Source organism: Populus euphratica, unplaced genomic scaffold (genome assembly GCF_000495115.2).
Source record: "Populus euphratica unplaced genomic scaffold, PopEup_1.0 scaffold84.1, whole genome shotgun sequence".
In the NCBI taxonomy this organism is placed as follows: domain Eukaryota; kingdom Viridiplantae; phylum Streptophyta; class Magnoliopsida; order Malpighiales; family Salicaceae; genus Populus; species Populus euphratica.
The window spans coordinates 127,375-141,529 of NW_011499964.1; the positions used below are offsets into that span (position 1 = coordinate 127,375).

The following is a 14,155-nucleotide window of genomic DNA, read 5'->3' on the forward strand; positions in this document are numbered from 1 at the left end:
AAACAAAGGTGTCACGTGTTTCATTCATAAATTTTATAATCAATGAAATGTCTTGTATAATTGTATCTTTTTCATGACAGGTACTATACACACACATTGTGATATTATTAATTTTAATTTTTTAAAACTCTTCATATTCATTTATATTTTATTTAAGTATTTAAAATCAATTCACACAACATTCATGTTAACAAGATTTCTAATTACATTATGACATTTCAATAAAAAATTGAAATTATAATTAAATTCTTTCAAAAATCATTTCTCTACATAAAAATATATTAATTCACAATAATTTCACTTAATTTCATTCAATTATACATGTATCAGCAGCAAAGACATTAGTAAAAAGAAAAAGGAATAAGAAGACCAGCCAGCAATAGTGCATTTTTATTATTATTATTTTAAAAAGGTTCTGTTGGTTCAGTTCTGTGCGGTAAGAAATATGAAAAGATTTGCTTGGCAATTCCCAGCATTTCCGCGGGACAGTATTAGGCAACCTATTCTTGTCGATTTTTTTCTTTTTAAAATACAGCACTTTTTTTAAAAAAATTAATCAAATAACACCATCTTAAAAAAATATTATAATAAATTAAAACATTTTATACATATTATAAATTAAAAAATAAAATTCAAATATATTATTATTCAAAAACATGACATTTCAATTACAACAAAGCAAGGACAAGTGAACTATCGATTTTTATGTTAAAATGGATCAAACTCACGTGCTCACTTGAGAAATAATATGAAAAGTAAAGTGTTTAAATGTAACATGAACTTATAATACACTAGTGTAGCATTATAGACAAACAAATGTGGAGTAAGGAATTTTTTTTGTTCAAAGCTATTAACTATATATATATATATATATTTAAGATAAATCATTAACTCATATACATGATTTTTTAAAGTTAATAATAAAATTTTAATTTAAATACACTATCTAAAATATTTAAAACTAAATTTAAAAGTATATAAAATAAAAATAAAAATAAAAATAAACTTACTATTAAAATTATTTTCTTGATATTTTATAGAATATAATTCAGTTATAATTGAATTTAAATTGATATTGTAACAATTTTTTAATCAGGATAAAATAATAATATCATATTAATTGAAAAATAAAATAATTAAATTTTTTTATTTTTCAAATCCTCTTCTCTTTACTTGATTTTTCTTTAAATTATTATTTTATAAGTTATACTTTACAAGTTTAGGAAGTTATTCCCTTTTTTTATATTTTTTCCTTTAATTTTTCTATGTTTTTTCTTTATTTTTATTTCTTTCTCTCGTCTTTTTTTATTTTATTTTCTTTTTTATTCTAATTTTGTCCAGTCATCAACATATCAAAGAAAAAAAATAATTTGTTTTATTTTTCAATGATAAATAACCATTTTACCCTTACTAAATTATTTTATTTTTATTCAAAGTTTTTTTTATTTTTGTTAGCACTCGTCCTAAAATTTTAACAAGATTTTATTCAATATATTTTAAAATTTCTTATAAAATTTTGATTCAATTTGATAATTTGATTAAAAATAACAACCAATAAAATAAAATTAATAAAATTATAAATTTCTTATTAAATTTTTGAATTTTTCTAAAAAAATTAAAGTTTTAATCCAAACTAAAGCATTATATTAAAAAAACTCCATATAAAATTTGAGAATTTTTTAATACATCAATTAAAATTCACAAATTCTTTTACATAAAATTAATTAAAAAATATTAATAAAATGTTTACTCGGTTGGACCTCATACACGCCTCCATCCATGTACATGAATATCTCACTTCAAAAATATAATGTGAAAATGGATATGGAGCCCACCATTGTACGTGAACCTTGTGCGCGCAGACCCACATATATTTTAAAAAGAATGAAAACTCCATCACGAAACGGAAAAGGTTTTTTTTTTTTTGACCTGTTGATAAAAGATACAACAAAGACTTTATGTAATATTTATATTGCTAAACTATAAACCTTTTTAAATTTAGATTTTGTAATTTTCACCTATTAGAGTCTAATTCCAACCGAGTCTTTAATCATAACTTACAAATTTTATACAAAATAAAATATATTAATTTTAAAAACAAAACATGATGCAGCTATTTTAGCAAGATCGATTGTGGGAAATATGAATATTAAAAAAACACTATTGATAAAACTAAAATAGGTTTGTAGCAGGAGTTAGCAAAACAACTATATTATTTAATTTGAAAGGTATTTAAAAATATTGTAATAGTTATATTTTAAAATATTTTTATTTAGAAATATATTAAAATAGTATTTATTTATTTATTAAAAATTATTTTTAATACTAATATATCATAATAATCTAAAAATATATAAAAAAAAAATAAAAAATTTTTTTTAAAAAACTTTTAATATATAAAATCAATGTGAACACAAATGCCATCTTCACATTTGAACCCACCCACATGCGAGTGCATTGTCATCAAGCTCGAGCTGACAGATTCTGTACAATGCCAGGTGGCAAGTAAGACGCACAGAAATGTTCTGTAGAGTAGCGCCCAACAAGCAAAAGCCATGATGGCAAAAACAAAAACGAAGAACTCTGTATTACGCATTTACAAGATGCTTAATCACTTCCTAGGCAAAAACAAATTTATAAGGAAAAAAATCGAAAAGTTGTAAGAGCCTCGTTTTGTCATCCGATATCTCAATTCGAAAGTTTTTTTTTTTTTTGAAAATCTCAATTTAAAAGTTGAAAAGCTTAATTTTCTCTTTTTGAGAATATATATATATATATATATATATATATATATATATCATTGATTTTAATTATCTAAAACCAAGGCCTCATTTATTTAAGTATTTAAAATAATTTACGCAATATTTTTTTATGTTTATTTTTTATTAAAAAATTAATCAAAGAAAAATACTTTTCAACTAAACAAATTTGATTTAGTTTCCATAAAAATATTGTTTTTTAGTCTTGGTTGAAAATATTTTAAAGAAGTAATAGAAAATTTAAAAATATCATATTATTTACTTATTATAACAAATTTAACTTTTAAATTTTTGATTACTATATATTTTATTTTAATTTTTTTTAATATCACCCTTTTTAATTTAATTTTTATATTAATTTTGATTTTGATTTTTATAATTATTACTTCACTTAAAAATTATTATTTTTTAATTAAAATTTTTTATTTATCAAAATTAATCCTTATTTTTTTGTTTGTTACTTTATTTGAAATTATAATTATAATTATTTTAATTTCATTATCTTTTAATTTTTTTATTTGTTAGATTTAATCTCCATTATTTTAATTATTATTTATTTTATTTGAGATAATTTATAAAATTATTATTTTTTTTAATTTTATTTTTTTAATTTTTTAATTTATAAGATTTGTTTCTCATTATTTTAATAATCTTAAAAAAAATTAATAAATTATTTTTCAATTTAATTTACTTGATATAACCAAATACTTAAAAATATTTCTCAATTTATTTTTCATGACATTATCAAACATAAAAAAATAATTTATTTTTTATAAAAAGTTACATTTCATCAAACAAACAAGCCGAAATTCTTTCAAAAATCATTTTTTATATAAAAATACATTAATTCACAGTAAGTTCATTCAATTGCGTACATGCATCAGCAGCAAAGGCAGGAGTAAAAAGAACAGGGAATAAGAAGACCAACCATCAAAGTGCATTTTTTTATTTTAAAAAAAGGTTCTGTTAATCCAGTTCTGTGCGGTAAGAAATATGAAAAGATTTGCCTGATAATTTCTAGCATTTTCACATGACAGTATTATGTAGCCTATTCTTAACGATTTTTTTCTTTTTAAAATATTTTTTTTTCAAATAACACCATTTAAAAAAATTATAAATTAACACATTTTATACATATTATAAATAAAAAACAAAAAATATAAATATATTATTTTTCAAAAACACGACATTTCAATTACTAAAAAGCAAAGACAAGTGAACGATCGACTCTTGTGTTTAAATGGATCAGACTCACGTGCAAGGAAGAGATTTAACAGGTACACACACGAGTAATAAATATCTCACTTAAAAAATAATATGAAAAGTAAAGTGCTTAAATATAATATGAACTCATAATACACTGGTGTAGCCTTATACATAAATATCTCACTTAAAAAATAATGTGAAAATGGAGATGGAGCCCACCATTGCATGTAAACCCTTGTGCACGCGGACCCATATATCTTTTTAAAAGAATGAAAACTCCCTTACGAAACGGCAGTCTTTTTTTTTTGCTTTGCGTGGGTTGATAAAAGATACAACAAGACTTTGTGTAGTATTTATATGGCTAGACTATAAACCTTTTTAAATTTAGATTTTGTAATTTTCATCGATTAGAGTTTAATGGGATGTAAGTCTTAAATCATAATTTATAAATTTTATAAGATATATTAATTTTAAAAATATTGTGGTTGTTAATATAATAATCTAAAAATTTATATATTTATTAATTTTAAATTTATAAAATTAATAAAAATAAACTCAAATTAGTTTAGATATTCATATTAAAAATAACATGATGTAATTATTTCATCTGTATTTGTTTGTTAAGAAAGTAAAATAATAGTGCCATTTAATTTAAAATATTTTTAAAAATATAGTAGTGATTGTTTTTTAAATTATTTTTAATATTAACATATTAAAATAATATAAAAATATGAATTTAAAATAAAATAAATTTAAATTCTTTTATAAAATCTTTTAAAATACAAAATCAGTACGAGCACAAATGCCTTCTTCACATTTGAACCCACCCACGTGCGAGTGCATTGTCATCAAGCTCGAGCTGACAGATTCTGTACATTGCCAGGTGGCAAGTAAGACGCCCAGAAATGTTTTGTTGGGTAGCGCCCAACAACCAAAAGTCATGATGGGTAAAACAAAAACAAAGAACTTTGTATTCCGCACTCACAAGATGCTTAATCACTTTTTAGGCAAAAACAAATTTATATATAAAAAAATTTGAAAAGTTGAATAGCCTCTTTTTGCCATCCGACATCTCAATTTGAAAGTTGAAAAGCTTAATTTTCTCTTTTTGAGAATATTAATTAATTAATTAATTAAATTTGGTTTCAAAGCTCAAACCGAAATAATATCTACTCTCCCCCAAGAAAAGCTCAAAGAAATTCAATGATCATGTGTATTTCTTAACGTGTATTTAAAACCTAATTTAATTGTAATTATAGAAAATCATGCACGCCAATAGGAAATCCTTGAAAAGTATACGATCACACCATTTTATTTATTATTATTTCCTATTTAAATTTGGTTTAGACACCAAAAATATTCTAAACTATTTTTTTGTCCAATTGTAAAGGGTATTTTCATATCGACTGACCAAATATTTCATTTAAGATTTGAATCTAGAAAATAAAAAATAAAGTTTATCGCTTTAATTATGGCTAATTCCTTGCTATTAAAGTATTACTAACGTTAAAATGTGAAAAATCACCCATAATTAATGAATTTTGCTATTTTTTTTTTTTGAAGGGTATAAATGTGCTTCATTTTTTTAAGAAAAAAAAGGTTACTATACTTGAATCCTAAACTATAAGACCTCAATTGAAATAATAGATAAACATTGAGGACCGATATGTAGCTATCTCAAACTTTTCCCTCGGCCACTAACCTTGCTTGATGATCTTACCAAGAAAAATGAAAGCCCTTTTCCCATTTGCACTACCGTTACAGCTCAGACGTAAGGCCCCACCACAAAATTAAATTAAAGAAACCACAATCAATAAATCTGAGACGTTCCCCATAACGTCTATTTTTTCAGTTTCACATAGGTCTATGCAATCAAAACCAGCCAGATCAGCATGTTTCCCATCTCTATTATCGTAAGTAAAAAGCATTAAAGAATATCCCCCATGCATCATTTTACTGTCCTTTCTCTTTTATTTTTTATTCCTAGAAAATCACGTCAAGGCAAGTCCTTGACTGGTGGGCTCCGCCATGATTTCCTCCTCAGTACCTCACTGATTGCTCCGTGCACGTCACTTCTTTGATAGCGCGTGCTGTAACATCACAACATTTTCAGGTGGCCTTAGATACCTATCAGTTCCCATACGTTTCTCTATTCTCAAAATCAGTACACAAAACTATAAGTATTTCAATTTTACCATCCAACATCCATTTTGTCCCTCTTTCTCTACAGGGCATTGCATTTGGCTTGGCTGCAATGCCCACCATGTCACTAGAGTAAAACAAGCAGTTTGAAAAAGTTGGTCATGGAATAAATATGATGATTGAGGATCAAATTAGACGATTGGTGTACGGTAATGACTATAATTGTATTATTTAAAAGTATAGGGACTGCTTTGAAAGGATCTGAAAACCTCAACAGGAACAGAAAGCCGAGGTCTCCTCTTCCACTTCAACTTTTGAAAATTTCATTTCTTGTGTTATCCAAAGCCAGCAACTGGTGCAGCTTTCTCTCCTCCTCCTTAAAACAGTGCTTAACCAAAAAAGAAAAGAAAAACCACCAGCTTTCTCTCTCTCTCCTCAGACTTCACTCTCCTCTTCTTCCTTACCATAAGAAAACCAAGCTGAGATGAAGTCAGCAGCGGCTACACCACAGGCATTTGTAGACTGAACCAACTCAGCCAACCTGTTCCTTACGATGAATGTAGGGCAGCGGCCTCATCCCACGCGCGTTTGGAGTAATCTCCACGCGCGACCTCAACCACCACCACCACCACCACCACCAGCAGAATCGTCAGTCTACAACATAATCCCAATACACGACCTACTCACGGACCACCCTTCTCTCCGGTATCCGGAGGTCCGAGCAGCTGCCTCTTCCCTTCGCACGGTCGGCGACCTCCGTAAACCACCGTATGTAACATGGGACCCGCACTGGGACTTGATGGACTGGCTTGGTGTCTTCTTTGGGTTTCAGAACGACAGCGTTAGGAACCAGAGAGAACACCTAGTTCTTCACTTAGCAAACTCCCAAATGCGGCTTGAAAAGCCGCCGCTTGTCCCTGACGCGCTCGACCCCGCCGTTCTCCGCCGGTTTCGGAAGAAGTTGTTGGGAAACTACACTTCTTGGTGCTCTTATTTGAGGCGTAAGTCGGAGGTGATTATACCGAAAGCTAGGGATGACAATAGTCTTCGCCGTGAATTGCTTTATGTTGGGCTTTTTCTCCTTGTTTGGGGAGAATCTGCAAATCTGCGCTTCGTGCCGGAGTGTATTTGTTATATTTATCATCATATGGCAATGGAATTGAATAAAGTTCTTGATGATTGGCCTGACCCTAATACGGGTAGGGCTTTTTTGCCTTCAATTTCTGGTGATTGTGCGTTTTTGAAGAGTATTGTTATGCCATTTTATAAGACTATTAAGACTGAGGTTGAGAGTAGTCGAAATGGGAGTAAGCCGCATTCGGCTTGGAGGAATTATGATGATATAAATGAGTTTTTTTGGAGTAGGAGGTGTTTTAGGAAGTTAAAATGGCCTATTGACTTCTCGTGTAATTTTTTCGCTGATGTTGAGAAGATTAGGAGAGTAGGGAAGACAGGTTTTGTGGAGCAAAGGTCATTCTGGAATGTGTTTAGGAGTTTCGATAAGCTTTGGGTTCTGCTGATTTTGTATTTCCAAGCTAGTCTGATTGTTGCTTGGGAGAGGACTGAATATCCGTGGCAGGCGTTGGAGAGGCGAGATGTTCAGGTTGCGCTGTTGACTTGTTTTATTACTTGGTCTGGGCTTAGATTTGTGCAGTCGGTGCTTGATGCAGGGACGCAGTATAGCCTGGTTTCGAGGGAGACAATGCTGTTAGGGGTGAGGATGGGGTTGAAAAGTATGGTTGCTTTGACGTGGACCGTGGTGTTTGGAGTCTTTTATGGGAGGATTTGGAGCGCAAAGAATTCTGCTGGATTTTGGTCTTCCGAGGCAGACAGGAGAATAGTGACATTTCTTGAGGCTGCCTTTGTGTTTGTTATCCCTGAGTTGCTGGCAGTGTTGTTTTTTATTCTTCCTTGGATTAGGAATGCCCTTGAAGAATTGGATTGGAGTATTTTGTATGTGTTCACTTGGTGGTTTCACACTCGGATTTTCGTGGGACGTGGACTGCGGGAAGGGCTTCTTAACAATATCAGTTATACATTGTTTTGGATTGCAGTATTGGCTTCGAAATTTGTGTTCAGCTATTTCCTTCAAATCAAGCCTCTGGTTGCCCCAACTCAGGCTCTGTTGGATCTCGGGCAGGTGTCTTACAATTGGCATGAGTTTTTCAGTAGCAGTAACAGAATCGCTGTTGTGCTGTTGTGGCTGCCTGTTGTTCTAATTTATTTAATGGATTTGCAAATCTGGTATGCTATTTTCTCTTCATTTGTTGGTGCAGCAATTGGGTTGTTTTCTCACTTGGGTGAGATTAGGAATGTTGGACAGCTTAGGCTTAGGTTTCAGTTCTTTGCCAGTGCTATGCAATTTAATCTCATGCCTGAAGAACAGTTGCTAGGTCCTAAGATGACACTGGTGAAGAAGCTCCGTGATGCAATCCACAGATTAAAGCTAAGATATGGACTTGGCCAGCCTTACAGAAAGATTGAATCAAGCCAAGTGGAGGCAACTAGATTTGCCTTGATATGGAATGAGATTGTGACAACATTTCGGGAAGAAGATCTCATCAGTGATCGGGAATTTGAACTCTTAGAACTGCCACCTAATTGTTGGAGCATTAGGGTTATTCGCTGGCCATGCATCTTGCTCAGCAATGAGTTGTTGCTTGCCCTGAACCAGGCAAAAGAGCTGGCAGATGCACCTGATAGGTGGATTTGGTTGAAGGCAAGTCAAAGTGAGTATAGACGGTGCGCTATAATTGAAGCATATGATAGCATCAAGTATTTGCTTCTTATGGTTGTTAAACAGGGCACAAAAGAGAATTCTATTGTTGCAAATATTTTTCGAGAAATAGATGAGAAAATACACATTGAGAAGTTCACCGAGTCTTACAAGATGAATCTTCTAGAAGATATTCTTTCAAAATTAATATCACTTGTTGAGCTTCTGATGAGACCATGGAAAGATCTTAGCAAAGCAGTGAATATATTGCAGGCCTTGTATGAGATTTATGTTCGAGAATTTCCAAAAAGTAAGAGGAGCGCTCTGCAATTGAAACAAGATGGTTTGGCCCCTCATGGTCCAGATTCTGGTGAAGGGTTGCTCTTTGAGAATGCTATTGAGTTTCCTGATGCTGAGGATGAATTCTTCAATAGGCAAGTACGTCGTTTGCACACAGTTCTTACTTCTAGAGACTCGATGCATGATGTCCCAAAGAATATCGAGGCAAGGCGACGTATTGCCTTCTTTAGCAACTCAGTGTTCATGAACATGCCCCGTGCTCCCAATGTCGAGAAAATGATGGCTTTCAGTGTTCTGACGCCTTACTATGAGGAAGATGTGTGCTTTGGCAAACAAGACATTCGATCCCCCAATGAAGATGGCATTTCCATAATCTTTTATCTGCAGAAAATCTATGAAGATGAGTGGAATAATTTTATGGAGCGCATGCACAGAGAGGGAATGGAGGATGAGGATGAAATCTGGGAGAAGAGGTCTAGGGATCTCCGACTTTGGGCTTCGCACAGAGGCCAGACACTATCCCGCACCGTGAGGGGAATGATGTATTATTATCGAGCACTTAAGACACTTTCCTATTTAGATTCAGCATCTGAGATGGATATAAAGATGGGCACACAAGAACTTGCTTCTCATCACTCATTGAGAAACAGTCGTGTTTTGGATGGTCTTAACTCAATCAAGCCACCCTCTGCACCTAGACTGACCAAAGCTAGCAGCAACGTCAGTCTTTTGTTTAAAGGGCATGAGTATGGGAGTGCTCTGATGAAATTTACATATGTAGTCGCCTGCCAGTTGTATGGACAGCAAAAGGCAAAGCCGGACCACCGTGCTGAAGAGATTCTATATCTCATGAAAAACAATGAGGCCCTTCGAGTTGCTTATGTTGATGAGGTTAACTTGGGGAGAGATGGAGTGGAGTATTATTCAGTTCTTGTGAAGTATGATCAGCAGCTGCAGAGGGAAGTGGAGATTTATCGGATCAGATTACCTGGTTCCATAAAGATTGGAGAAGGGAAGCCTGAAAATCAGAACCATGCTATAATCTTTACTCGTGGTGATGCAGTCCAGACCATTGACATGAACCAGGATAATTACTTTGAAGAGGCACTGAAGATGCGGAATTTGCTGGAGGAATTTAAAGCCTTTTATGGTATCAGGAGACCAACCATTTTAGGAGTCCGTGAGAATATCTTCACTGGTTCAGTGTCCTCACTTGCTTGGTTCATGTCAGCTCAGGAGACAAGTTTTGTCACCCTGGGGCAGCGTGTTCTTGCAAACCCTTTGAAGGTGCGAATGCATTACGGTCACCCAGATGTGTTTGATAGGTTCTGGTTCTTGCCTAGGGGTGGAATCAGCAAGGCTTCCAAAGTTATCAATATCAGTGAAGATATATTTGCTGGCTTCAATTGCACGCTTCGAGGTGGCAATGTGACGCACCATGAGTATATACAGGTAGGTAAGGGAAGGGATGTTGGCTTGAATCAGATTTCAATGTTTGAGGCAAAGATTGCAAGTGGCAATGGTGAGCAGGTTTTGAGCAGGGATGTATATCGATTGGGCCACAGATTGGATTTCTTCCGGATGCTTTCTTTTTACTACTCAACTGTTGGGTTCTACTTCAACATGATGATGGTGGTCATGACTGTTTACACATTCTTATGGGGTCGCCTTTATCTTGCTCTCAGTGGTGTTGAGAAATATGCACTGAACCATAGCAGCAACAACAAGGCTCTTGGCACAATTCTGAACCAGCAGTTCATTATCCAGCTAGGACTCTTCACCGCCCTCCCAATGATCGTAGAGAACACACTTGAGCATGGATTTCTTCCAGCATTGTGGGACTTTCTGACAATGCAGTTGCAGCTAGCCTCACTTTTTTACACGTTCTCCATGGGAACTCGTTCCCATTTCTTTGGTCGGACTATTCTTCATGGGGGTGCCAAATACCGAGCAACGGGTCGTGGTTTTGTGGTGCAGCACAAGAGCTTTGCTGAGAACTATAGACTCTATGCACGAAGCCATTTCGTGAAGGCAGTTGAACTTGGAGTCATTCTAACAGTTTATGCTGCCAACAGCCCATTGGCTCGGAATACTTTTGTTTACATTGCCATGACTATATCTAGCTGGTTCCTTGTGATTTCATGGATAATGGCCCCCTTCGTGTTCAATCCTTCTGGTTTTGACTGGCTAAAGACTGTATATGACTTTGGAGGTTTTAACAATTGGATATGGTATAGTGGCGGGGTGTTCACAAAAGCAGAACAAAGCTGGGAAACATGGTGGTATGAAGAACAGAGCCATCTGAGAACAACTGGTCTTTGGGGGAAGCTACTGGAGATTATTTTAGATCTTCGTTTTTTCTTCTTCCAATATGGTGTTGTATATCATCTTGACATTTCTGGTGGAAGCACCAGCATAGTCGTTTACTTGATATCATGGACATACATGGTTGTTGCGGTTGGGATTTATGTGATCATTGCTTATGCCAGTGACAAATTTGCAGCCAAGGAGCACATCAAATATCGTCTAGCACAGCTTACAGTCATCGTGCTTATAGTACTAGTGGTTGTTTTAATGCTGAAATTCACTAATTTGACAGTTCTTGATCTTGTGAGTAGCCTTCTGGCATTCATCCCAACAGGGTGGGGCTTTATTTGCATTGCCCAGGTACTTAGACCGTTTCTGGAGTCCACTGTTGTGTGGGATACTGTGGTGTCCTTGGCTCGGCTGTATGATTTGCTGTTTGGGGTAATTGTTATGGCTCCTGTTGCATTGCTGTCTTGGTTGCCTGGATTCCAGTCAATGCAGACAAGGATCCTATTTAACGAGGCATTCAGCCGAGGACTCCAAATATCTCGTATCCTTACTGGAAAGAAGTCTAACTGATATATAACTTGAGGTGATTTCTTCTATCTCGAACATTTCATGGACTTCTGGAGTTCTCGATATTGCTATTTCTCATTGGCTGCATGTCCATTTAAGTGAATATTGTGATTGAGTTGGATTAATTTTGTGTTTCGTGTATTCTTAAGTTAATATTTACTGTTGAAGTTTAAACCATAAAGATTTCTTTTTCAATTATTGCTCCTTTTTGCCCTTGAAAACGTGAGGCTTTTTTTTGTGAAGAATCCATGGGGTGCTTCGCTGATCTTCCACGGAGATTCAAGTATTGGTCCTGTCATGAATATCCTGCTGAATGACATTTTTTGGTTGTATTCAATGACAGCTATTTCTCTGTACCGTTCCCTATAAGAGCATTCACTTTCACCCCCTGTATGTTCGGATATGAAGAGTTGTGTTACAAAAAGTTGAGCTAATCAGTAGCCTTAAGCTGGGCTTTTCTTGTGCAGTCTACTAATCTACTTTACTTGATGGAGCTCATATCAGCTTGAGACATCCTGCGGGAAATCTTGGTTTGTTTAAGTTATGAGTATCTAAAGTGGGAATTTTATTAGAGTGAATCTCTAGTTTGACCGAAAAATTTCCTAGGTGAGCCAGGAAACAGGCTGCTCAAGATGGACTGTCATTCAGTTAATCCCAAGCTGACACCGACAGCTTCTTGGAATGCCAAAACTATCATAATTATCAAGCCATCAGAGGTTAAATTGTATTCAGACTTGAAAACCTTGGTCATTCTGTATATGCTATTACTCTGATTGATGCTGGATCCTACCTGTCCTAACGTAAATGTTTCCCAAATTAGATTTGGAGAGAGCCTATTTTTGTTGCTTTCTTGCTTTTCATGCTCACGGAACATGACTTGTCATCTTTTACTGCCAATTCTTGCATGAATCATAAGAACATCACATCCTGCATCCTTCATATGTTTGCTGGTTCCAAATCAGCAACTTGCTTTTGGCACCTGTGCTTTGCCTGCTGTCAGTGCCTTTTCACATTTTAATGTGCAATTTTTTTGAGAATTGTGTGTGATCCTGAGAGTTACTGCCAGAATTGCATATTGAAAATTAATGAATTCTCGGACCTGCCTATTTGATTCAATCTATGACATTGCTCAAACAAATTTTTTATTTAATTTTGAATGATGCAAACAAATATTTGATTGTCAAAAGAATGCTTATTCCAGCTGTGTGTTAAATGAAGTTGGAGATTCCTCACAACTGCTTTCTGGATTGTGCAATGTGAGCGCTATAAATTGTGCACGCAAGTACTGCCATGCTTTATGAAAATTATGCATCTATGCAATTCTTTTTTTCTCTCTCTGCCTGGCTGATTGTTGCTATTCTTATATGAAATTAACAAAGATCTTGTTACATCTCAGGTTTCTATGTTGGACTTGAGAACAGAAGTAGACAGGGTGGTGGACTCCTTTCCGACAGACCAAGGAGTTGGTTTTATTCTATGCTGCTGCTACCTGATCTTTACCACTGTCAACTTAATCCGCTGCTGCCATATCAGATCATGTTGTTGCATTCGACTCATTTCAAGATCTTCTGCTTGTACAGAATAAATAGAAATGATTCACAGGAATTTTGATCCAGCCGCTCTTTTATTATTTTCATGACTTCGTAAATATTGTTGATATTGTAAGCTCCAGTGCTAGCTTGTTAGGAGTAGTGCCAAGTATATTGCCAGTAATTCTCTTGAATTCCATGTCCATTGCTAGTTATTCTGTTGTACTTGTGAGCATCGAATATTGATTGAATTGCATTAAATATGAATTCCGCGTAACACATTTAGAATCTTGGCTTATAAATACTCGAGTGTTTGCTGAGGCTGAGCTAAGAGCTGCATTGTTCGTGTTTTTGAATCTTCATGATCAAGGCATAAAAAAGGTGATACTTTAGGGTTCAGATTTCAGAGAACTCGTAGAAGCAGGGGCTAAATTCATTGTTTAGCATAAATGATATGACCTGCTCTCGTTATCACCTGTTGATGCTATAGCCAAACTCCACCAGCCTAAACTTGAAATGTGAGAAGGGGTCAAATTTGAACAGCAGTCTCATCGAGTTCATGTCGGCAATTGTTTTTATCGCAGCAGGAACTCTTATAGCATAGCGTATTGTTCCACCCT

At 34.1% G+C, this 14,155-nt stretch overlaps 1 protein-coding gene across 4 annotated transcripts; it reads left to right on the plus strand.

Moving 5' to 3' along the window:
• Positions 1-6,432: 6,432 nt before the first annotated feature.
• LOC105138863 (callose synthase 11) lies at positions 6,433-13,823 on the plus strand. Of its 4 annotated transcripts, XR_844879.1 has the most exons (3): positions 6,433-12,022; positions 13,208-13,288; positions 13,403-13,823. XR_844879.1 is itself a non-coding variant. In XM_011045074.1 (2 exons), the coding sequence occupies exon 1, from the start codon at positions 6,661-6,663 to the stop codon at positions 12,007-12,009; it is 5,349 nt and encodes a 1,782-aa protein (XP_011043376.1). In that variant the 5' UTR covers positions 6,433-6,660; the 3' UTR covers positions 12,010-12,022; positions 13,403-13,823. The 4 variants fall into 4 exon arrangements, 3 of the variants coding, with proteins under 3 accessions (XP_011043376.1, XP_011043377.1, XP_011043378.1); XM_011045074.1 differs by lacking the exon at positions 13,208-13,288; XM_011045075.1 differs by lacking the exons at positions 13,208-13,288; positions 13,403-13,823 and adding an exon at positions 12,613-12,723.
• Positions 13,824-14,155: the final 332 nt, after the last annotated feature.

What these genes read in the sequence shown, in the direction of transcription:
- LOC105138863 (XM_011045074.1), top strand. Translation starts at nt 6,661, where the DNA reads ATGAATGTAGGGCAGCGGCCTCATCCCACGCGCGTTTGGAGTAATCTC.